General features: G+C 50.1%; 1 protein-coding gene across 2 annotated transcripts in view; it reads right to left on the bottom strand.

The window, feature by feature from the left end:
• Positions 1–25,116, bottom strand: part of NAT10 (N-acetyltransferase 10) — a 204,502-nt gene that overhangs the window by 30,757 nt on the left and 148,629 nt on the right. For both annotated transcript variants that reach the window (XM_086959584.1, XM_086959585.1), the window contains exons 20-21: positions 4,274–4,407; positions 2,814–2,862 (exon numbers count right to left, since the gene is read on the bottom strand). In XM_086959584.1, coding sequence (XP_086815710.1) covers positions 2,814–2,862; positions 4,274–4,407 — 183 coding nt within the window. The remainder of the gene's footprint in view (positions 1–2,813; positions 2,863–4,273; positions 4,408–25,116) is intronic.

Below are 25,116 nucleotides of genomic sequence, written 5' to 3'. Positions count from 1 at the left end.
CAAGCGTCAGACTGGATCCGGAAGATTTGTCTTCGAGCAATACCCCTGTGCACCAGTAGATGGCGATGGTTGGATCCATGTTGTGTCGTCCTTGCTGAAAGTGACATCTGCATCACCTATATAAGCGCCACCTCGGTGCACTGATGTCAGTTAGTTTATCACAACTTTCCACGCCAGAAGAGCAGAGCCATGGAGTGTACTGACATTGGTGTGATTGAAAACTAGGGACCAGAAGAGATCAGCTCTGACTGGTCTGCAATGCGGGGTGGATTGGTGGGTCGGTAAGGAATCTGCTGTTAGATCATGTCTCTACCAGATTAGGTAGCCTTAGCCCTGATAGAATGAGCCCGTAAGCCTCCAGGAGGCTGCCACTTTGCTAGAGCATAGAAAATCTTAATGCAGAGGACGAACCATCGTAAGATGGTCCTCTTCTGCACCGCCCAACCCTTCTTCACTCCAACATACCACACGAACACTTTGTCTTCTAACTGGAACTCTTTTGTGTGGTAAAGATAGAACGACAACGCTCTTTTTGGATGGTGGAGTCACTCCTCTTATTTAGTGGGAAGCGGAGGAGGGTAGAAAGTAGGAGAGGTGACAGATTGTTCACACTGAATGGTGTTACACTTTCAGGAGGAAAGAGGCACTAGTGCAAAGCACCAGCTTGTAAGCAAACAGGGAGGCTTGGACGATAAAGCATGCAGCTTGCTCACCCTCCTTGAAGATTCCACTAAGACGACCATTTTGAATGTGAGGAGCCAGAGTAGGCAATTATGCAAGGACTCTTAAGGAGCACACATTAGAAAAGGGAGCAACACATTAAAGTCCCACTGAGGCATAATGAAAGGGGCAGGTAGGAACATTTGTACAAGGCCTTTCAGGAAGCTATGTACAATGAGTTATTTAAATAAGGAGGGTTGGTCTGGCAGCCTCAGGTAGGGAGACAAAGCCGAAAGATACCCTTTCAGGGTTCCCATGTCAGAGCCCTACTGGGCAAGGGTCAAAATAAAAAGCAAAACATCAGGAAGGGAAGCAGAAAGCTGGTCAATAGATTGTTCTGTACAATATATTACACATTTCTTTCATCAGCAGGCCCATACCATATTTGTGGAGGTATGCCTGGCTGTCAGTACAACAATTCAGACTTCGGGAGGAAGGTCGAAAGCTATCAATTGCCGCTGATCAATCTGCACACAAGCAGGATTAGATTTGACAGGTTCGGTTGGAGGACCCTTGCCTGCTGCTCCCACAGATGATCCTTCCAAAGGGGCAGGGTGATCGGAGGATTGATGTCATTTGCAGATTCTTGGTATACCAAACTCTCCGAGCCCATTCCGGAGCCACAAGGATGACTCCTGCCTGGTCATTCCTGGTCTTTTTGAGAACTCCGGGCAGGAGTGGTATGGGCAGAAAAACGTACAGGAGGCCTGTGCTCCACTCGAGACAAAACGAGTGTCTGATCGAGAGTTGTCCAGTAAACTCCAGCGTGCCAAACTGCTGCCATAGCACATTTTTGGTGGAGGCGAACAGATCTAACCAAGGCACTTCCCACTGCTGAAAGAGACCCTGAATCACCTCCGGATGGAGATGGAATTAGTGTGCCGTCGGCATGAATGGCTGACTTTGCCCGCCCTGGCGTACAGGGAGCATGTCAGGTGTTGAAGCACCAGGGTAGTGCCCTGCTGTTTCAGCCATGTCCTGAGGCGCAGGGTCTATTGACTAAGGGTCCACGATCCCAACCCACTGCCACAAGGCAGTGGTGTGGCCCGTGCACACTTGAATCAGCTTTCCCTTGATTAATGGGAAGAAAAGCTTTCAATGTCAATTGAATCGCTCGGAGCTCCAGCAAGCTTATGTGGAGTCCAGAGGACTCTGGTCTCCAGCAGAATCCGTTCTCCCCCTCTCCGAGATTGCCACCCCATCCCAGAAGTGATGCAACTGCCACAACTGTGTGGTTCGGTTGGGGAAGGAAGATTCCCCAAATGCTGCACCCACTGGAACTTGAGCCCCCACTGCAGAGCCTGTATTTGCCATCTGGCAGGTGTCACTAGCAGGCTCAAACATTTGCATCATAGCTGGAATATCCTAGACTCGCTGTTCGGGAGGATAGGCCTGAAACTGCAGTGTGTCCAGAATAGCTTCGAAGAGAAAGGGTCCATCTGACAGGGAGTTGGGTGTGAATACGGCACGTTGATAGTGTACCCCAGCAAATGCAGGAGGTTCGCCGTAGTCTGGAGGTGTGAGACGATACCCTGGGGCAAGCTCACTTTAAATGGCCAGTGCTATCCCTACATCTTGTGAGATCTGAAATGCTGTGGTATCGCGCTTAGAGCTACAACACGCATTGGGTGTCTGTTTGGGTCAATCAGTGTGTCCTTATATTAGGAGTTTTTTGGATTTTTGTAAACAGACTAATTAGATATTATGTCTGTGGTATGCTTTGGCTTGTTTCTTATAAGTCTACTAGACATGTGTGCTGTAAAATGCAAGTTTTCAACCCCTGTTTTCAAAATGTTCTCACAAGGTGAGATCCCTATACCACATTTTAATTCATGATCACACGCTGCGCTTACTCGTGCAATGTACTCTTGTCCAAACTTTCTGTCCATTCCATTTAAAATGCATCAGCCACCCCAGATTTGAAATACTTTGCAGCGCATTTAGTTTATAATCACCCATCAGAAATCCTCCTATTAGATTTATTTTAGTAATACAGTATGAAAATGTAAAAAACTAATAGCAATGTTAATAATATTCTAAAATAATTTGTCCATGGCTCTAAACATATTTTGCAGTGAACATAATGGACTTACTGGAGTCTGCCTAAGATAAACTGGAACAAATCCGCCACGCTTCCAAAACCTGAAAGAATAAATCAAACATGTTTGCAAATTATATTTGAAATTAAGATTAGTATGAAAAATATTTTTTTTACAATAGCCTTCCAATAAACCTATACAAAGTGTTTAGACCAAAGTTAAGTTGGAAATGAAAGACATTGCTAGGAAAGTATATATTTAATTTTTTGTGCTGGCTAGTGAATAGAGTATTTTCTTATGGGGATGTGTGGCTGAGAAAAGGTCTAAAGAGATGTGAAAGGCAAGTCTAAGGCTAACAGGCACATGCATTATTGTGAATTGCATTCGCAAACGGTGCATATCGCAATTTTCGGCCGTTTGCGAATGCAATTGACAAAATTGGGATGCATCATGTTTTTCGCAATTTTAGAAATCGCAATCATGTTGCGATTTCTAAAATTTTGATTGCATTTAAGAAATCACAATTTTAGATTTCTTAAATGCAATGCATGATCATTTTAAATTTGCGAATTCGCAAATAGGTAGAGGTAAATTACCATGAAGTTGACCTTCATGGTAATTTGCGAAAACATTCAAAAATGCACAACAGTGCATTTTTGAAAGTTTCATTTTACACACACACATGCCCTTGGGGCATGTGTGTGTGAAAAATGCACTTAAAGTAAAATTTCAGGGGTGCAGGGGGGGGTCCTTTGGACCCCCCTGCACCTTTGAAATTACAATTTCAATTTGCGATTCGCAAATTGCTAATCGCAAATTGAAAATGACTTCCCATTGATAGAGGCCCATAGGAATCAATGGGAAAGAATTCCTTAATTGGGATTCGCAAATTGAGATTCGCAAATAAGGAAATTTAAGAAATCGCAAAAAAATTGCAAATTCTTAATGCATAGCCTTTTGCGATTTCTTAATTGTGATTCCTTAACTTTCGCAATTGAGAAATCGCAAACGGCAACAATGATGCATGTGTCCGATAATGTCTAGAATGCAGATGGGGACAAACTGTGATCCTCTCTTGGGTGGCCGTGCTTCTGCGATAGGTGACAGTGGGACAGAACATAGCCAATGACCATTCACCTGTGCTTGGAGATCCCAGTTATCTCCATCTAGGCCAGTAGCAGCCTTTGCTAAAGGAATAGGTAGTTCGAACTCAAGTATTAACACTTTGGTATTTATCTTTCACTAAATTAAAGGTACCTTTAATCAAGGGGAAGAAGGTGGATGAACCACAATGCTTCATTGGTATAAATAATATAGGGAGTGTTTGATTTAAAGTTTGGCCGCCAGTTCTCACAGCTCTGTCTCTAACCCATTCTGTGCAACACACAGCTTATAATTAATATGGGGTATTTAGTGATTGGAAACAAAGTTTGCAGTTTCTATAAATAACATGTGTAACTGTTACTCTATGAAAATGCACTCCAATGTAAAAATAAAAAAAATAAAAAACGTACTTCAGAAGTTGTGATGTTAAACCATATGAAACACCAAGGTAGTCCAGGCTCTCCGCTTGCCTTTCACTTAGTTTGAGAAGTAATGGAGGCAAGTCCTTTCGCGGTGTCACAGCCTCTTCTATCAAACTAACAGCCTAGGGAAAAATAGATCAGAATATTGAAGGCCACTTTCACATAGGATTCAGAGGTTCAAAATACCCTCAACATATAAAGATTCCCTTTCGACAAATTAAAGGTCTATGAGAAAGAGCCACTCCACATCCCCCAAACAAAAGATTCAATTATTTTTTTCTTCAAATTGGTGCTTTTTACAAAAAGGACAAAAAAAGTAGAACACCTTGTAGGAAGCTGGCTCTGTATATGATAGTACCACTAGGTGGTAATACCATGCACAGAGGCCAAGAGTTCCCTAAAAGTGGACCGGCCTCAATGCAAAACCCAACGCTCTCCATTTGTGTTAGTTTGGGGGAGCAGCCTTCGGCCTGACACAGAGAGCAGTGTGAGGCATTTATTGCACACACATGAGCAATAAAGGACACATCACTCAAGAAGGAGATCCAGACCAATTTGATAAAATTATACTTTGTACTTTATTTTAAGACCCAGGGCTTCGTATAAGTATGTTTTTAATTACAAATACTTTGCACTTACAAAAATCGACCCATAGAAACCTTTTCAATCTGTAGGGGGTCGTAGGGGTACCGTCGGTTCAGCTTACCAAGGCTTGGTACGCGGATCCACCTAGAGTCGGTTACTTCTATACAGGTTCGCTGTCCTCAGGAGATTTGATATTTGATATTTGATATTTATGGTTTTTTGTAAAGCGCTGCTTTCGCTCCCGAGGGAGCATCTTGGCGCTGTACCCACAGCAGATCTACTTGGATAGCATGGATCAGATAGCTGCGAGAACTGAGGAGTCAGATTGAGAGTAAATCCACGTCTTCAGGGCTTTCCTGAAAAGGCTTTCTGAGGGGGCATGCCTAAGATTAGGGGGGAGGCGATTCCATGCCCTAGCAGCAAGGAATGAAAAGGTCTTTCCACCCTTTGTTTTTAATTTGATTCGGGGTTCAGAGATGAAATTAGCGCCTGATGACCTGAAGCAGCGAGTTGGGGTATAATGCTGAAAGCGCTTGATCAGGTAAGCTGGGCCCTTGAACTTGTTAGCTTTAAAGACGGTGACTAAAAGCTTAAACAAGACTCTCTTGTGGAGGGGCAGCCAATGGAGTGCGTTAAGGGCTGCAGTGGCCGAAGACCTACGGGGGAGTTTCAGGACGAGCCTGGCCGCTGCATGTTGAACGGTTTGTAGTTTTTTTAGTGAGGACTTCTTAATGCCTGCTAGGAGGCCGTTACAATAATCCAGCCGGGAAAGGATGAGCGCAACCGCGACTGATTTCCTGGCTGAGATGGGCAAGAATTAAAGAATTGACTCTTTATTGAAGGCAACAGTCCTCCCAGGGGTTTTGGAGGTCGTTGTTGCAAGACTAGTTGCAAGGTCGTCAAAGATGGAGATGGGCGGGTAGGGCTGGGGCTGTAACAATTATCTTCTGGATTTTGCTGCAGGGTATCTTCTTTCTTCTTAGGTCGACATAGATCTGAGGGTCAGATATGGGGGATCCACCAAAATGCTTTATTTAGGAGGCGTTTTAGGGGGAAGTAACAGGTAGGGCCAATGGGCACCTTACCTCGGAATGACTAAACCCTCTATTATGCCACCCTAGTATGGGAGGGGACAAAGACCTAGCCATGATTGGAGGGCTCCCCCCACCTTCAAAAAGGTGTGATTGAAGTTGTGCTTCACATCGCCCCCCCCCCCCCCCCCCCCCACCTTAAGGGTGGGGTTTGCGGATGTGGGCACACCGTCTATCTTTTCGAATTTTCTCCACCTGTTTTCCCCTCCCAAAGTAGGGGTGTAAACCATGGCCTGCCATCTGCGGCTCGCAGAGAGGCGGGGGCTCGCATTACAAAGGGGGCAGGCATGTGAAGCTTCCCTCTTCGAGCACTGGCCCATCCTTGGGGAGGAGGCATGCCATGGTACAATCAATCCCACACTGGCATCAGTGTGAATTCAGTGAAAGGAGTAGTTTGGTACCAAACACTCCTGTATTCAGTAAAGCCATGGTGTAGAGGAACTTGAGTTGCCGAGTTACCAGCCTATGTACTCTCTATGGCTACACAGGCACATACAATATGTGGAAATTGTGCACAATATTGTAGAGGTATATCTGCCCTCACCTAGAGTATAGTGCACCCTGCATTAGATCTGGGAGGCCTGCTAGAGGGGTAACTTACCTATACTGTCAAGGATTGCTATCTGCGCCGTTTATTAAGGAAGCGAGAGAGCACTAGGTAGCTAGTACGTATCCCCGGGGATTTTTATGTAACCAAAGAGGACTAGCCTCTTGTGAAAGTTTACAGGATTCAGAACTGTATGATTAAAGGTAAACCAGTAGGTTTTTTGTCATGAAGCCCTCACCCACCAACCTAGTTGGCGGCATGATTCATCATTGGGCCCACCCCGTGACACTGAATGTGTCCCGGGTGTGCTTCGACGCCTGATTACAGCGGAGCAGGTATGTAACTGAGTGTGAAGTGTGGTGGGGTGAAATGTGAAGATTAAAACGCTATACGGTGGTCCCAGTACCCAAGGGTAAATTATATTTTAATAACTGGGCCTCTGTTAGCGTTTAAAAAGAAGGCTGGTGGATGTAATAGGAGTATGTATTAAGACCTCCTACATCCAAGTGTGGTCTACATGTTTCAGCCAGAGCCTTTAAATTAAGCTGGCTTTCCTCAGGACTGTAACAATGTGAATGTGCAATATAAAACTTAAGTGAGTGTGTAATTTAAGATATGTGAAGCACTCACTAAGGTGCTATAAGTGTGCGAGGGGTATTCCCTCACCAAGCTTACCTGGACATACAACATGTATGACAGAACGGAACATGCAAGAAAAGAGTCTTAGCATGAATTGCTTAATATCACAACGATCATAAAGAGTAGCCGATTTTAACAGCAGCGTGAATGACTATAAAATGCGGCAAAGGTGTAACATTACTGGTGGTACTGTTAGCGTGATAGTAATCGGGACATACGTATAGATGTGGTGAGCTAGAGACCGGAAGCATCACACACAATCTGTGGTTTGGAGCATTTAGGGAAAAGTATTCTTACGCTGGTGTTTTGCCGCGAATGCCCCCAGGAGTGATCTGGCAGATGTATGACCATAGAGGGAGGAATGGGTCAGTGGTGGTGACCGACCTGCAAGGAAAACAAGCATTTGCAATGCAATAGGTCTCGCATTAGGAACGTTTGAGCTATTGGTTTTGTAAATGTGAATTTTTTTTATTAATGTGTTGGTATTGAAAATAGCGAAATTAATAGCTGTATCATTGACAATGCCAATAGTTTTAACTTTCGCAAATGTGACACCTATAGCATTTGTACTGCAATATGTGACTTAGATGTATTGATATTACAAATAACAATGGCTTTTAATTTTTTTAAATAATTAATACTTAAATGGAAGTTATTGTAATTAATAATGGCAATAGCTTAAACTTTTGTAAATGACTTTTATGAAGATTATGTTCAGTGTATTTTATTGTGACGGAAATCCAAGAACAGAAGTAAATTATTAACTTCTCTTTGTGACATTTGTAATAAAGCTTGAAACATTTAGAGAACATATTTGAACCAGTTGTTGTTGAATGGTTGCACAGATTGATGCTGTGGTGGCGCTGAGTGATGTTGTGGTGGCGCCGAGTGATGCTGTGGCGTTCAGTATTGCTGTGGTAGAGCATAGTGATGCTGTGGTGATGCTGAGTGTTGCTGTGGTGATGCTGTGGTGATGCGCTAGATAGAGGGAGGGCGATAGATAGAGGGAGGGCGGGCGATAGATAGAGGGAGGGGAGGTGTAGATAGAGGGAGGGGAGGTGTAGAGAGAGGGAGGGGAGGTGTAGAGAGAGGGAGGGGAGGTGTAGAGAGAGGGGTGTGTAGAGAGAGGGGTGTGTAAAAGGAGGGGTGTGTAGAAGGAGGGGTGTGTAGAAGGAGGGGTGTGTAGAAGGAGGGGTGTGTAGAAGGAGGGGTGTGTAGAAGGAGGGGTGTGTAGAAGGAGGGGTGTGTAGAAGGAGGGGTGTGTAGAAGGAGGGGTGTGTAGAAGGAGGGGTGTGTAGAAGGAGGGGTGTGTAGAAGGAGGGGTGTGTAGAAGGAGGGGTGTGTAGAAGGAGGGGTGTGTAGAAGGAGGGGTGTGTAGAAGGAGGGGTGTGTAGAAGGAGGGGTGTGTAGAAAGAGGGGTGTGTAGAAAGAGGGGTGTAGAGAGAGAGAGGGGTGTAGAGAGAGAGAGGGGTGTAGAGAGAGGGGTGTAGAGAGAGGGGTGTAGAGAGAGAGGGGTGTAGAGAGAGAGGGGTGTAGAGAGAGAGGGGTGTAGAGAGAGAGGGGTGTAGAGAGAGAGGGGTGTAGAGAGAGGGGTGTAGAGAGTGGGGTGTAGAGAGTGGGGTGTAGAGAGTGGGGTGTAGAGAGTGGGGTGTAGAGAGTGGGGTGTAGAGAGTGGGGTGTAGAGAGAGGGGTATAGAGAGAGGGGTATAGAGAGGGGTGTATAGAGAGGGGTGTATAGAGAGGGGTGTATAGAGAGGGGTGTATAGAGAGGGGTGTATAGAGAGGGGTGTATAGAGAGGGGTGTATAGAGAGGGGTGTATAGAGAGGGGTGTATAGAGAGGGGTGCAGAGAGGGGGTGCAGAGAGAGGGGGTTCAGAGAGAGGGGGTTCAGAGAGAGGGGGTTCAGAGAGAGGGGGTGCAGAGAGGGGATTTAGAGAGAGGGGGTTTAGAGAGAGGGGGTTTAGAGAGAGGGGGTTTAGAGAGAGGGGGTGTAGAAAGGGGGGTCTAGAGAGGGGGGTGTAGAGAGGGGGGTGGAGAGAGGGGGGTGGAGAGAGCGAATGGGGTGTAGAGAGCGAGTAGGGTGTAGGGAGCGAGTAGGGTGTAGGGAGCGAGTGGGGTGTAGGGAGCGAGTGGGGTGTAGGGAGCGAGTGGGGTAGAGAGCGAGTGGGTTGTACGGAGTGAAGGGGGTGTAGAGAGTGGGGTGGGGTGTAGAGAGTGGGGTGGGGTGTAGAGAGTGGGGTGGGGGTGTAGAGAGAGGGGTGTAGAGAGGGGTGTAGAGAGGGGTAGAGCGAGGGGGGTAGAGCGAGGGGGGTAGAGCGAGGGGGGTAGAGAGCGAGGGGGTAGAGAGCGAGGGGGTAGAGAGCGAGGGGGTAGAGAGCGAGGGGGTAGAGAGCGAGGGGGTAGAGAGCGAGGGGGTAGAGAGCGAGGGGGTAGAGAGCGAGGGGGTAGAGAGCGAGGGGGTAGAGAGCGAGGGGGTAGAGAGCGAGGGGGTAGAGAGCGAGGGGGTAGAGAGCGAGGGGGTAGAGAGAGAGGGGTGTAGAGAGAGGGGTGTAGAGAGAGAGGGGTGTAGAGAGAGGGGTGTAGAGAGAGGGGTGTAGAGAGAGAGGGGTGTAGAGAGAGAGGGGTGTAGAGAGAGAGGGGTGTAGAGAGAGGGGGGTGTAGAGAGAGGGGGGTGTAGAGAGAGGGGGGTGTAGAGAGAGGGGGGTGTAGAGAGAGGGGGGTGTAGAGAGAGGGGGGTGTAGAGAGAGGGGGGTGTAGAGAGAGGGGGGTGTAGAGAGAGAGGGGTGTAGAGAGAGAGGGGTGTAGAGAGAGAGGGGTGTAGAGAGAGGGGTGTAGAGAGAGAGGGGTAGAGAGAGTGGGGTGTGTGGTAGAGAGGGCTGTAAAGAGAGTCGGGTGTGTGGTAGAGAGGGCTGTAAAGAGAGTGGGGTGGAGCGAGGGGGGTGTAGAGAGAGGGGTGTAGAGAGAGGGGTGTAGAGAGAGGGGTGTAGAGAGAGGGGTGTAGAGAGAGGGGTGTAGAGAGAGGGGTGTAGAGAGAGAGGTGTAGAGAGAGGGGTGTAGAGTGAGGGGTGTAGAGTGAGGGGTGTAGAGAGAGTAAATTGTAAATTAATACTTGTATAGCGCACTACTCACCCGCAAGGGTCACAAGGCGCCTGTACGAATACCGCTGTGAAACCCATCCTGGCTTTCCCTGTGAGACGTCCACTGCTGGGCACCCCCAAGGTGGAGGCCAGGCATCCTTAGCATTGTGGGGGCCGTTTTGGAGATTAAGCAAGCTTTGGCCAGGGTTGCAGAGTGGGACTCCATGATTGGAATAGGCACCGAGGTGAGAATTATCAGGTCCGTGGAATTTTAAGCCCAAGACCCGCCGAGGCGGGGAATTGAACCCTGGTCCCGGGCCAGACCTCTGCATCAGGGTCTGCCGCTCTAACCATTGAGCCACACTTCAAGGGGTAGAGAGCGAGGGGGGTGTAGAGAGGGGTTTAGAGAGAGAGGGGTGTAGAGCAAGAGGGGGTGTAGAGAAAGAGGTGGTGTAGAGAGAGTAGGGTAGAGAGAGAGCGGGTGTAGAGCGCAAGGGGGAAAGAGAGCGAGGGGGTGTAGAGAGTGGCTGGTGTAGAGAGAGGGGTGTAGAGAGAGGGGTGTAGAGAGAGGGGTGTAGAGAGAGGGGTTTAGAGAGAGGGGTGTAGAGAGAGAGGGGTGTAGAGAGGGGGGTGTAGAGAGAGGGGGGTGTAGAGAGAGGGGGGTGTAGAGAGAGGGGGGTGTAGAGAGAGGGGGGTGTAGAGAGAGGGGGGTGTAGAGAGAGAGGGGTGTAGAGAGAGAGGGGTGTAGAGAGAGGGGTGTAGAGAGAGAGGGGTAGAGAGAGTGGGGTGTGTGGTAGAGAGGGCTGTAAAGAGAGTGGGGTGTGTGGTAGAGAGGGCTGTAAAGAGAGTGGGGTGGAGCGAGGGGGGTGTAGAGAGAGGGGTGTAGAGAGAGGGGTGTAGAGAGAGGGGTGTAGAGAGAGGGGTGTAGAGAGAGGGGTGTAGAGAGAGGGGTGTAGAGAGAGGGGTGTAGAGAGAGGGGTGTAGAGTGAGGGGTGTAGAGTGAGGGGTGTAGAGAGAGTAAATTGTAAATTAATACTTGTATAGCGCACTACTCACCCGCAAGGGTCACAAGGCGCCTGTACGAATACCGCTGTGAAACCCATCCTGGCTTTCCCTGTGAGACGTCCACTGCTGGGCACCCCCAAGGTGGAGGCCAGGCATCCTTAGCATTGTGGGGGCCGTTTTGGAGATTAAGCAAGCTTTGGCCAGGGTTGCAGAGTGGGACTCCATGATTGGAATAGGCACCGAGGTGAGAATTATCAGGTCCGTGGAATTTTAAGCCCAAGACCCGCCGAGGCGGGGAATTGAACCCTGGTCCCGGGCCAGACCTCTGCATCAGGGTCTGCCGCTCTAACCATTGAGCCACACTTCAAGGGGTAGAGAGCGAGGGGGGTATAGAGAGGGGTTTAGAGAGAGAGGGGTGTAGAGCAAGAGGGGGCGTAGAGAAAGAGGTGGTGTAGAGAGAGTAGGGTAGAGAGAGAGCGGGTGTAGAGTGCAAGGGGGAAAGAGAGCGAGGGGGTGTAGAGAGTGGCTGGTGTAGAGAGAGGGGTGTAGAGAGAGGGGTGTAGAGAGAGGGGTGTAGAGAGAGGGGTGTATAGAGAGGTGTGCAGAGAGGTGTGTAGAGAGGGGGTGCAGAGAGAGGGGGTGCAGAGAGAGGGGGTGCAGAGAGAGGGGGTTCAGAGAGAGGGGGTTCAGAGAGAGGGGGTTTAGAGAGAGGGGGTTTAGAGAGAGGGGGTTTAGAGAGAGGGGGTTTAGAGAGAGGGGGTGTAGAAAGGGGGGTCTAGAGAGGGGGGTTTAGAGAGGGGTGTAGAGAGGGGGGTGGAGAGGGGGGTGGAGAGAGCGAGTAGGGTGTAGGGAGCGAGTAGGGTGTAGGGAGCGAGTAGGGTGTAGGGAGCGAGTGGGGTGTAGGGAGCGAGTGGGGTGTAGGGAGCGAGTGGGGTGTAGGAAGCGAGTGGGGTGTAGGGAGCGAGTGGGGTAGAGAGCGAGTGGGGTGTAGGGAGCGAGTGGGTTGTACGGAGCGAAGGGGGTGTAGAGAGTGGGGTGGGGTGTAGAGAGTGGGGTGGGGGTGTAGAGAGAGGGGTGTAGAGAGGGGGGTAGAGCGAGGGGGGTAGAGAGGGGGGTAGAGCGAGGGGGGTAGAGCGAGGGGGGTAGAGCGAGGGGGGTAGAGCGAGGGGGGTAGAGCGAGGGGGGTAGAGCGAGGGGGGTAGAGCGAGGGGGGTAGAGCGAGGGGGGTAGAGCGAGGGGGGTAGAGCGAGGGGGGTAGAGCGAGGGGGGTAGAGCGAGGGGGGTAGAGCGAGGGGGTAGAGCGAGGGGGTAGAGCGAGGGGGTAGAGCGAGGGGGGTAGAGCGAGGGGGGTAGAGCGAGGGGGGTAGAGCGAGGGGGGTAGAGCGAGGGGGGTAGAGCGAGGGGGGTAGAGCGAGGGGGGTAGAGCGAGGGGGGTAGAGCGAGGGGGGTAGAGAGCGAGGGGGTAGAGAGCGAGGGGGTAGAGAGCGAGGGGGTAGAGAGCGAGGGGGTAGAGAGCGAGGGGGTAGAGAGCGAGGGGGTAGAGAGCGAGGGGGTAGAGAGCGAGGGGGTAGAGAGCGAGGGGGTAGAGAGCGAGGGGGTAGAGAGCGAGGGGGTAGAGAGCGAGGGGGTAGAGAGAGAGGGGTGTAGAGAGAGAGGGGTGTAGAGAGAGGGGGTGTAGAGAGAGAGGGGTGTAGAGAGAGGGGTGTAGAGAGAGAGGGGTGTAGAGAGAGAGAGGGGTGTAGAGAGAGAGGGGTGTAGAGAGAGAGGGGTGTAGAGAGAGAGGGGTGTAGAGAGAGAGGGGTGTAGAGAGAGTTAAGGAGGTCCTTTATCTAAGATGACTTATTCATTACCCTTCCTTAATTCACCAAGAAAATGCGAGAATATATCCTCACATTACCATACATTGAAAACGTCTTAAAGTATGTGCTTGCAACAAAGTGTAAACAGATCAGTGGCCTGTTCGCTCGCACTACAGATTTTACGTTTATTCCGGATCAAAAGCATCTGGCGTGTTGTGTGTAAACAACAAGCACTTGGAAATGCGTGGAGGGGGACGGGGGAGCGAATTCCTTTGAAGTGTGAGAATTCCTTTGAAGTGTGAGTGTGAGTGTGTAGAGAGGCTCACAGGCTGCCGTTTGATGTGCATGCGCCTTCACACATGCACTGTAGGCAATCCGCCTGCTTGGTAGCATTTTTGAATGCCCTTTTACAACTCGCTGAGAACGCATGAGCGTTATCTCAGTGAGACCTAAAGAGTAAGAAAGCGAAACAAAATGATAAATGACAGGAAGGGTAGATTTAAGAAGGGCAGATAAAATACGAACATATAAGGGAAGGGACGAGAAGTGAGTCACAGAGGGGTAACCGGAGAATGTAGTGTAGAAGACAAGACACCAAGAGCAGAAGGAAGAGATAGGGGGATAAGTAGGAGCTGAAAAGGGAAGCGAGGCGAAAAGGCCTCAAAATGAGACAAAGAGGAAAGGTGCTGCAAGAGAATGTCATAAAGTACAGCGAAGTTAGAGATGTGAAGGGGGAGAGAGAGGAAGAGAGGAATACATTACAAAATAGGAAAGAGACTAAAGGAAAAGTGAATGGAAAAGAACGAGGAAGTGTGAAAAGACGGATGACGAAAAGGAAAGAAGTGGTTAAATTCAGTCAAACGTGATAGAGAAATGTGAAAGTGGAAAAAAGTGCAGGATAATGATCTAGGTATAAAATGAAGAGAGACGAAGACCGGACAGGAAGTGATGATATGGAGAGATTATGGAAATTTACAAAAAGGGAAAAGGCAAAAGAGGGAAAGAAAGTCGAAAGCAAAGGGAAAAGAAAAGAATAGGTGAAACTGGCGAGAGAAGAATGAAAGGCATGAGAGGGGCTAAGACACGGGAAAGTGGGGATTAACGTTAATATAAGGTAGAGTCAATAGAATGCAAAGAATGGGACGAGTGTGAGGGTAGTAATATGTAGATAAAGGCGAGGAGAGAAAGAGATGGACGATAACGGTGAAATGAAGAGAAAGCAGAATGTGAAAGACGTGAATTGAGAGAAGTAGAGAAGGGTTGATGCGAGGGGTAGTTACGGAAAGAGAAAGGAGAGAGAACAGAATGCTGAGCACAAGATGGAGTGAACGTGGAAGGGCATCGGAAGAGAAAGCGGAGACACGGTAAGAGAGTGAAAAAGAAAAGAAGGGAATGGGAAATAATGCAAGCAGAATATTAAAAGGGCATAGAAAGAACGCAACCACAGTCTCTGCAGGAAAGCTAGAGAGAAAAAAAGTCTATAAATTGTACGCCAAAAAAATGTGTATTTATTTTTGTAGCAATGGTGGTATGCTGCGCTTTTGAATATGTTTAAAAGTAAAATGCTCCATACTGTGATTACAACAATATTTAATTGTGGATGCGTTAACAAATTATGTGTGCACTTATGGCTGGTGGTGTGTGTGCCTGTAGAAATTGTACACTGATGGTTGGTGGTGTGTGTGCCTGGTGGAAATGTGCACTGCCAGCTGGTAGTGTGCACTGCCAGCTGGTGGTGTGTGTGCCTGGTGGAAGCGTGCACTGATGGCTAGTGGTGTGTGTGCCCGGTGAAAGCGTGCACAGACGGCTGGTGGTGTGTGTGTGTGCCTGGTGAAAGCGTGCACTGACAGCTGGTGGTGTGTGTGAGCCTGGTGGAAGAATGCACTGACAGCTGGTGGTGTGTGTGAGCCTGGTGGAAGCGTGCACTGGCGGCTGGTGGTGTGTGCGAGCCTGGTGAAAGCGCGCACTGACGGCTGGTGGTGTGTGTGTGCCTGGTGAAAGCGCGCATTGACGTCTGGTGGTGTGTGCCTGGTGGAAGTGTGCACTGCCGGCAGGTGGTGTGTGTGCCTGGTGGAAGCATGCACTGATGGCTAGTGGTGTGTATGCCTGGTGAAAGCATGCACTGACGGCTGGTTGTGTGTGTGTGCCTGGTGGAAGTGTGCACTGACGGCTGGTGGTGTGTGCCTGGTGGAAGCGTGCACTGATGGCAGGTGGTGTTTGTGCCCGGTGAAAGCGTGGACTGACCGCTGGTGGTGTTTAACGACTGATGGTGTCTTTGCCTGGTGAAATAGTGCACTGACGGTGTGGTTGTGTGTGTGTGGTTGTGTGTGTGGTTTTATGTTTGGTTGTATGTGTGGTTGTGGTTGTGTGTGTTGTTGACACCTTCAGGTATTGTTCGCGCTATATAAAATTGCATTAAATAAAACCAGCCCGTGACGTACGGTGCCAAAAACTGAAATGTATCACAGCAATCACAAGCTGGGGAACAGGGGTCAGACGGGAGTGGGTTTTTATTCTGGCTCGTGGGTAATATTAGCGCTTTACAAACTGCGCAAATATGCATTCTGCGTAGTTTGTGCAAGTGCTTTACCATACCAAGGCATTAGGAATACCTGAGGGTGGCGCTTTAGATACAGTGCCTGTGCCAGACCTGTTGTCTTCGCTGCTGGTCTGCGAGGGGTGGGACGGTGTTTCTGGTACTGTCTGACTTCCAGCATGTGAGGGGAGTGAGAGGATGCAAGTGGTGTGAGAGTGCTTCCGGTAGTGCAGGATTGTTAGTTTGGGAGGCGTGTGAGACTGTTAGTCTATGAAGGGTGTGCGGAGGGCGCAGAAAGTTTATTATGCTGAAATCAAGGCCGCTAAAAGTAGCTACTTTTCAGGAAGGATTGAGAAGGCGGATAACAATGGCAGAGAAGTCTTTGCCATTGTTCAGAGCTTCCTCTCTCCATGCGCTGCCTCCCCAGCTCTCCCGGCCTCCGATTTGTGGTGTGAGGAACTGTCATGTTTCTTTGATAATAAGATCAAAAAAATTCAAGAGGAGCTCTTAAACTCTGATAGTCCTCCTCTGCTTTCACCACCTAACATTGCTATGGATGCGAAGCAACATGTTAGCCAATTTTCCACCTTTGAGCCTGCTCAGCAAGCTGATGTGCTGGCCATTTTGGAGTCGCTAAAGTCTGGCTCACCCTCTGACCCGTGCCCTGCTAGGGTTTTGGGGGGAGCGGCTAGTCTGGTGTATCAGGAGGTTACCCAGGTTGTTAACATGTCTCTGGCTTCTGCCTCAGTGCCTCTCTGTTGGAAACAGGCGAAGCTTCTTCCCCTGTTGAAGAAACCCAGCCTGGACCCCCTGTCTACCTCCAGCTATCGTCCGATATCACTGCTCCCGGCACTAGCGAAAGTGACCGAAAAAGTAGTTTTTAGGCAATTGAATACTTTCATCGAGTCCTCTCACGCCCTGCACCCGGCTCAATCAGGGTTCAGGGCTGCTTTCAGTACTGAAACAGCTCTGGTGGAAGTCTCAGAGGCCATTAGGGAGTGTCTTGACGGAGGCGGCAGAGCGGTCCTGGTTTTGCTAGACTTATCTAAAGCCTTCGACACGGTGCCCCATGCCCAGTTGCTGACTAGGCTGGCAGAGGTGGGGCTGTCGGGTGCGGTTCTGGCCTGGCTGTCCTCGTTTTTGTCTGAGCGGTCGCAGCAGGTATGGCTGCCTCCTTTTTCCTCATCACCCAAGAAGCTCACCACCGGGGTACCACAGGGCTCGACGTTGAGCCCACTGCTGTTCAACGTTTACATGACTCCGTTGATCTATCTGGCTGAGCAGTGGGGAGCCAAAATAATGTCATGCGCTGACGACACGCAGCTGTTGTTCACTTGGCCTAAGGACCGCTTAGACGCTCAGACGGTCTGTTCTTGTTTGACCCATGTCTTCCGTTGGCTTGTCTCAGCCCAGCTTAAATGCAACGAGGACAAGTCTGAGCTACTATTCTATGGCAATTTTCCGGCCAATTTTAGAGAGCTTATTTGGCCGACAGATTTTGCATGTCCTAGCTACCATGGAGGCCCGGCCAAAAACCTGGGGGTCTGGTTTGGACAGGATCTTAAGTTTGAAGCCCATCTAAAAAAAACTTACTGCGACCTGTTTTGCGACCCTAAAGTCACTCAAGCGATTCCTTCCACTTCTCCATAGGGAGGCGAAGGAGACTGTTTTGCGTGCTCTGATTCTGTCAAGGCTTGATTATGCCAATGCTCTCCATAGTGGTCTCCCTAAATACCTTATAAAGCGAATGCAGATCATGCAGATCATTCAGAACGCGGCCGTGCGACTTCTGTTTCATCTTCCACGAAGAACTAGTGCGCGTGCCCATCTTCGTGAGCTCCACTGGCTCCCTGTGGCGCATCGCATTATGTTTAAATCATTGGTTTTGGCCTTTCGGGCCCTGCACCAGCAAGGCCCACAATACTTGCACAAGAGGTTTTCCTTTTACACGCCTCATCGTGCTCTTTTCGTCGGCCAATCTTCGTCTGATGTCTATGCCTAAAATCAGATATGCGAGACTGGGCGGTCAGTCAATTTCGGTCCAAACAGCACGGGCCTGGAATGCCTTGCCGCTCTCTCTGCGATCAGCAACTACATTGGCAGGATTTAAGAAAGGGCTAAAAACCCATCTTTTTAACCTTAGTATTTAGTTCTCTGCTTCTTTCTTTTTGGACTGGGTCAGTTTAGTGCCTACATATCGCGCCAGGATACTCTGTAGTAGCAGAGCGCGTAATAAAATATTTTATAACATAACATAACAAGTGTTGTACGTAGTGTAAAGGTGTGAGAGTGCTGTTAGTGGGAGACTGCTACTCTATGAGGAGTATACAAGTGTTGTTGGTAGTGTTAGACTGCTAGTTTGTGAGGGATATGGCTGTTGTGGGTATTGTGGAACTGTTAGTGTGGAAGAGCTGTGAGCGGCTAGTGATAGGGGGATATGGGAGTGGTGAAAGTAGTGTGGGGCTACTACTTTACACTGTTTTACACTCACCACCAAGACAAACCGTCCGTCACTATCCAACTGCTGCTGCAGTCATTCGCTGAGGGTGTGCATGTTTATTTTGGACAGGATGTCTCACTCACATTACTGGTCCGAAACCATGAAGTAGATCATTGCTAGAAGTACACAGCTGTAAGTACATTTTAGTACCGAAACTGCCTAAACTGAAAGCATGTTAAAAACAAGTATCATGAAGACAATTGTCGTAATGCCTTCATTGTAAAGGCATCTCGTTGTTCACCCTTCGTTATAAAGGCTGTTTCCCCCGATATTACCACAATCATTGGCAGCAGCAAGCATACATGCATGCAGTGTCAAACATGTTCAAAACTGCCCCGGGTTGTTTGAAGGCAAGTCTATTGTTTTAGGTATGTAATTCACTTAAGGACCCAATCTGACCCGCCCAACTATAACCTGCAGTAGATACAATAGTGAAGGTGTGCAGCACACTATTGCAGTAGTGGTACAAAAGATTCATTTGGAGAGGATGTGGCAGAATGGTCAGAGCTCCCTACATAAATATGAATCTGTCCTTATATAATATAACTGGTGCTCATGTAAAGGAATCCTAAAACTGTAGGTCGCATTTGCGCTTTATAAAAACTACAAAAAAAATACAAGATTGGTCAGTGGCGGACTCACTTACCGAACGGGGCAAAACTGTGAATAGACTTGGTGGGAAAAAATATACATGTACAAAACGGAGTTTGACGTAAAGCATTAGGAGACGAAGGAATTCAATAAGAAGAGAAAATGAAGTGGCCACACAAGACCACTGTAGAGAGAGCACGGGTATACAGATAGGAGCACACAAAAGGGCACTATGACGTATGTCACCTTCATAGACTGACTTCTCCAAAGATCCGTGCCTCATGACCCAGTAGCCAGTAATGCAAATGCTACTTACCAGTATGCATCTGTTCTTGGCATGTAGGGCTGCTGACATTCATATCTGTGCATAGATCGCCACCTAGTGTTGGGTCCGGATGATTGCACATTGTTGTCCTGGAAGAGTCTTCGAAGTATCACGAGATAGGTGGCTCCTCCCCTGGACTACAGTGCGCATGGGCATCGCCTCCATCCCCAGATTGTTTTTAGCCATTGGCAGAGATGGAGTGAAGAATGTGAGTGATGACCATGCTATGAGCATATGTATGAATGAATACTGCAGCTGCTACAGGCGCCGGGGAGGAGGGTGGGCGATATGAATGTCAGCAGCCCTACATGCCAAGAACAGATGCATACTGGTAAGTAGCATTTGCAGTTCGAGGCATGTGGGCTGCTGAATTCATATCTGTGCATAGAATACATAGCAGTCCCTCCATTATCGGCGGCCGCCCGTGCCAGCTGCAGCGGTCTGAAAAAGTGTTTTTAGAACAGCCTGACCAACAGCTGCCTGCTGTTTGGAATGCACGTCTACACAGTAGTGCTTAGTGAAAGTATGTGTGGTAGACCATGTGGCTGCTCTACAGATATCTTCTAAGGGAATGTTACCTAGGAAAGCCATAGAGGCCCCCAACTTTCTGGTGGAGTGGGCCCTCGGTGGGATAGTGAGGGTGCGCTTAGCTTTAGCGTAGCAGATCTGAATGCACTTTACTATCCACCTCGCAATCCCTGCTTTTGAGATAGCGTTTCCCTTGTGGTGTGTGGCAAAAGCAACAAAAAGCTGCTTGGTTTTGCGAAAATCTTTTGTCCTGTCTACATAATACATCAAGGCCCTCCTAACATCAAGGGTGTGGAGCATGCGCTCCGCCAGCGTCTCTGGGTTTTGGAAAAACACCGGCAATTCAATTGTCTGGTTTAAGTGGAATTGGGATACCACTTTGGGTAGGAATTTAGGGTTAGTGCGGAGCACCACCCTGTTAGCATGAACCTGGAAGTAAGGTTCTTGGATGGTGAGCGCCTGCAGCTCGCTAACCCTCCGTAGCGATGTAATTGCTACTAAGAACGCAACCTTCCAAGTCAGAAACTGAAGCTCACAAGAGTGCAGTGGCTCAAAGGGAGGACCCATCAGCCTCGTAAGAACCACATTGAGGTTCCATTCTGGAGCTGGTGGGGTCCTTGGTGGAATGACCCTTTTGAGTCCTTCCAGAAAGGCCTTGATAGCAGGGACCTTAAAGAGTGACAGGTGCTGCCTATTCTGGAGGTATGCTGCCATAGCAGACAGGTGAATGCGGATGGAAGAGTATGCCAGATTGCATTGGTACAGGTGGAACAGGTAACAAATGATGTTTTGAATGGAAGCATCTAGCGGGTCAATATCATGGTTAACACAGTAGATGACAAACCTCTTCCATTTAGCCGCATAACAAGCTCTAGTAGTGGGCTTCCTTGCCTCCCGAATGATGTTCATGCAATCGGGAGGTAGATTAAGGTAGCCAAACTCTAGGACTTCAGGAGCCAGATCGCCAGGTTGAGCTGTTGCGGATCTGGGTGCTGAATGTCGCCATGGCTCTGCGTCAGAAGGCTGGGTGTGAGATGTAGCCTCTGATGCGGTACCACGGACAGTTCTAGAAACGTGGTGTACCATGGTTGGCGAGACCACGTTGGAGCAACCAGGATGAGAGTCATCGAGTGCTGCCTGAGCTTGCGTGCCACCAGCGGTATCAGAGGTGCTGGGGGAAAAGCGTTCGCAAATTTGCCTGACCAGTTCATCCACATCGCATTGCCCTGTGATTGGGGGTGTGGGAACCTGGCGGCGAAGCTTTGGCATTTTGCGTTCTCCTTTGTGGCGAACAGGTCTATCTCTGGATGACCCCACCTTTGGAAGTACGGTTGGAGTACTGATGGATGTATCTCCCACTCGTGCATCTGATGGCTGTGCCTGCTGAGCAGATCCGCCATCTGATTGTCCTTGCCCGGGAGATGCTCTGCCATGAGGAAGATGTTCCTCTGAATGGCCCACTTCCACATGCTCTGAGCCAGATGAGACAGCTGTGGAGAGTGCGTGCCTCCCTGCTTCTGGATGTAGTACATGGCTGTCATGTTGTCCGTCCGGATCAACACGACTTTGTTGCACAGATGTACTTTGAACGCCTTCAAGGCCATGAAGATTGCCATCAGTTCCAACACATTGATGTGCAACCTCCTTTGCTGTAGTGTCCATAGTCCCTGCACAGTGTAATGGAGTACATGCGCTCCCCATCCCTGGAGAGAGGCGTCCGTCGTCAGGATAATCTGTGGGACAGGCTCTTGGAATGGTCGGCCCTTGCAAAGGTTTTGTGGATTCCACCAATGCAGAGAGTTGTATGCCCGACCGCTCACCAACACTAGGTCTGTCAGTTGCCCATGAGCCTGAGTCCACTGACGTGCTAGGCACTCCTGAAGCGGACGCATATGTAGTCTCGCGTGCAGGACAATGGAGATGCAGGAGGCCATCATGCCTATCAACTGCATGAACACCTTCGCTGGAAGCGAGTGTTGTGGTCTGAATCGTTGGATCAGCGCCTGGATACTGGCGATTCTCACTGAATTTGGCTGCGCAGTGGCTGCCAGAGTGTTGATTGTCGCGCCCAGGTACTGTCGCACGTGGGCGGGCTGGAGATGGGACTTTGGGTAGTTCAGAGAGAATCCCAGATCGTGCAGGAGATGAATGGTGCGTGACACATGGTCGACGCACTGTCGTTCTGTCCTTGCCTGAATGAGCCAGTCGTCCAGGTAGGGAAAGACGTGGACGTGCTGGCGACGGAGTTGCGCCGCCACAGTCGCTAGGCACTTTGTAAATACCCTTGGTGTCGTGGTGACCCCGAACGGCAGAACCCTGAACTGGTAATGCTGGTCTAAAATCGTGAATCTGAGATACTTCCTGTGGGAAGGATGCAGGGGGATATGAAAATAGGCATCTTTCAGATCCAGCGTAGCCAGGAAGTCCCCCTGCTGAAGCAGGGGAAGCACCTGCTGCAACGTGAGCATATGGAAGTGCTCCGAGAGGATGTACCAGTTTAGGGGCCTGAGGTCCAGGATTGGCCTGAGGGATCCGTCCTTCTTAGGAATCAGGAAATACAGAGAGTAAACCCCTGTTCCCCGCTCTTGCAATGGAACGAGCTCTATCGCCCCTTTTTGCAGCATGACTAGAACTTCTTGCTGCAACAAGGTCAAGTGCTCGCCTGACATAGGACGGCTTCTTGGGGGTATGTCCGGTGGAATGGACGTAAGCTCTAGACAGTACCCGCACTGGATAATAGACCTCACCCACCTGTCCGTGGTGATGGACTTCCACGCCGGCAGGAACTGCTGGAGTCTCCCCCCGACCGGTGTTGCATGGTCGGGGGGCAGTGACAAGACGTCACTGTTTGTTGGTGGTGGTGGACCTGGAGCTATTGTTTCCACGTCCCCTGCCCTTGACATTATTGCCTCTGTAACCACCTCGACCCTTGTTGTTATACGAGGCTTGGGTGTTACTCTTGTAATATTGGGTTGACTGGGACGCCTGTCCCCGTGAGGTGCCTCTGGAGTTTGAGCGGCGAAAGGAACCACTCCGAAACTGCTGACTTTGTAAAGCCCCCATAGACTTGGCAGTTTCCGTATCTTTTTTCATTTTCTCCAGTGTGGCATCCACCTCAGGGCCAAACAGGTGGTCAGGATTCACTGTTTGATTGAGGATCGTAGTTTGGATGTCGGGTTTGAACCCCGAAATTCTAAGCCAGGCATGGCGTCGAAGCAGCACACTGGTATTGATAGCCCTGGAGGCTGTGTCTGCCACATCCAGTGCACATTTGATGGATGCATTCGTAATGAGTTTACCCTCCTGAATGAGCATCTCTCCCGCCTCCTTGTATTGGTCAGGCAAGTGTTGCAGTATGGCCTCTAATGTGTCATAATGGGCCCTATCATAACGTGCAAGTAATGCTTGGGTGTTAGATATTCTCCAGATATTAGCTGCCTGTGCAGCAATTCGTTTGCCTGAGGCCTCAAAGATCTTGGACTCTTTGTCTGGGGGAGGAGCGTCACCAGTAGTTTGAGAGTTCGCCCTCTTCCGAGCGTTGGAAACAACCAAGGAGTCCAATGGCAAGTGTCCCTTGATATATGTAGGATCCGTGGGCGCTGCCTTATATTTCCTGTCGATGCGAGGGTTGACCACACGCGCTCGGGTGGGCTCCTTGAAAACCTCCGTTGCATGTTTAAGCACCCCCTTAAGCATCGGTAGTGTTTTGACAGACTTTTCGGCTACCGAGAAGGTGTCGAACAAGAAGTCCACATCCACGGGGTCCGAGTGCAGCTCGACGTCGTGGTTAGCAGCAGCTCTCTCTATCAGAGCATTGAAGGCCGCCGAGTCCTCAGTCGGGGACGTCTTGGCCGCAAAAAGTTGAGTGTCCTGACCCGACCGCGGGTCCTCCGTGTCGCCTCCGGCGTCACGAAGGTGACGAGTACGCCGGATAGTTGTACTCGTCACCTTCCTCGTCCGCATCGGCTGCGGCAGAATGCGTCGGCGAGTGTCCTAGTGTTTGCGGGGACACAGGTTCCACCAAAGCCGAAGAGTCCTCGGAGTCCCTTTTGTTTTTGAGAGGGATCTTAAAGGGTTCCAACGTCGGCTCCGTCGTGATCTTCCGTTTGAGGAGCGACAGTTTTCCGGTGTTGGCGTCGATGATTACTGCACGACGTTCCTCTTCCGCAAGCGGCTGGAGACGAAGCTTCAACACCGCCAAGGCAGCCTTCGGCGTTAATGCCTCCCTCGAGGGTCCGCCCTGTTTCGGCGCGAAGGCCTTCGGCGCCGACTTGGGCGGTAGGATGAAACGGATAGGCGTTTGCTCCCTCGCAGGCTTAGGCGTCAGCTTAGGCGCACTGGTGTCCTGAGCGGGAACCACACTGGCCTTTCGGATCCGCTGCAAGGATTCCGCTACCTTCTTTGTCCAGGCCGGAGAGGGCTGGGCCGGTTCGAGCGACCCCTCATCTTCGAGAGCCTGTTCGCCGGCAGGCACCTTCTTCGGGGCCGACGCCCCATGCCTATGCGCGTCGTCGCCCTGATGCTTCTTCGAAGCAGTCTTCGGGTCCGCGACCCCTTTCGGCGCCGACGCAGCCGCGTCGGAGGACTTCGCCTTCGGCGCCGACCCCGAGGGCTTCGGGTCGGCCATTTTGGCGTGGATCTTCAAGTCGGCCATTTTGGTTTTCTTGGAAATTGACACCTCCAGAACCTTCTTCACCTGCGCCACTTTCACTTTCGGTTTCGCATCCGAGGATGCGTGACCAGTTGGCTTCACTTTCGTTTTCTTCGACGTAAGTGATGGTTCATAAATGTCCGTGACCGGGCCCGGAGGCGGGGACGTAGGACTCAGTTAGATCTTGGGTAAGGCCGGAAGGCGATCCCTCGACCCGGGTCGCATGAAGGGGAACAACCCCTTAGTCAGGTTGGGGATGCTCTTCCTCCGAGCTATCTCCCATCGTGGTAAAAGCCTGATCGTCGTCCCCTACCTCGTCGGTGACTTCGTCAAAGTTCTCCTCACCCGCGTCGTAGGCCTCTCCCTCGGATGCGGGATTAGAGTCCGAACCTTGCACGTCGTCTTCTCCCTCGACATATTCTTGGAAAATGTCGTCTGGCGGGGTCGCCGTGGCCGATAACCTAGCCTGGAGCCTATTGGCCCGACGAATCTTTAGAGTCTTCTTGCTCCTGAATTTCGAACACGCCATGCAGGTGTCCTCGCGGTGATCCGGCGACAAGCAGGTATTGCACACCGGGTGCACGTCGAGGTGCGAGTATTTAGAGTGACACAACGGGCACTTCTTAAACGGAGTTCGCTCCATAGCAAGAGTGTAGTATAGGCCCGACCGCGCCGAAAGCACGTGGAAGGGCAGCAAGAGATCGGAGCTGAGAGTCAAAAAGAAACCCGTACGCAACTATACCGACGCCCAGCCTAAAGACCTTTTGGTCTCGAGTAGAAGTTGAACAACTATCGGTTCCGACAGAGGGAACCGAAACACATCCGAACCCAATGGCGGAAAAAAACAATCTGGGGATGGAGGCGATGCCCATGCGCACTGTAGTCCAGGGGAGGAGCCACCTATCTCGTGATACTTCGAAGACTCTTCCAGGACAACAATGTGCAATCATCCGGACC

The sequence above is a fragment of the Lissotriton vulgaris genome, chromosome 2_2 (assembly GCF_964263255.1).
Source record: "Lissotriton vulgaris chromosome 2_2, aLisVul1.2, whole genome shotgun sequence".
Taxonomy (NCBI): Eukaryota; Metazoa; Chordata; class Amphibia; order Caudata; family Salamandridae; genus Lissotriton; species Lissotriton vulgaris.
Note: the sequence above shows the minus strand (reverse complement) of the source record. Positions and strands in the feature narration are given on the sequence as shown.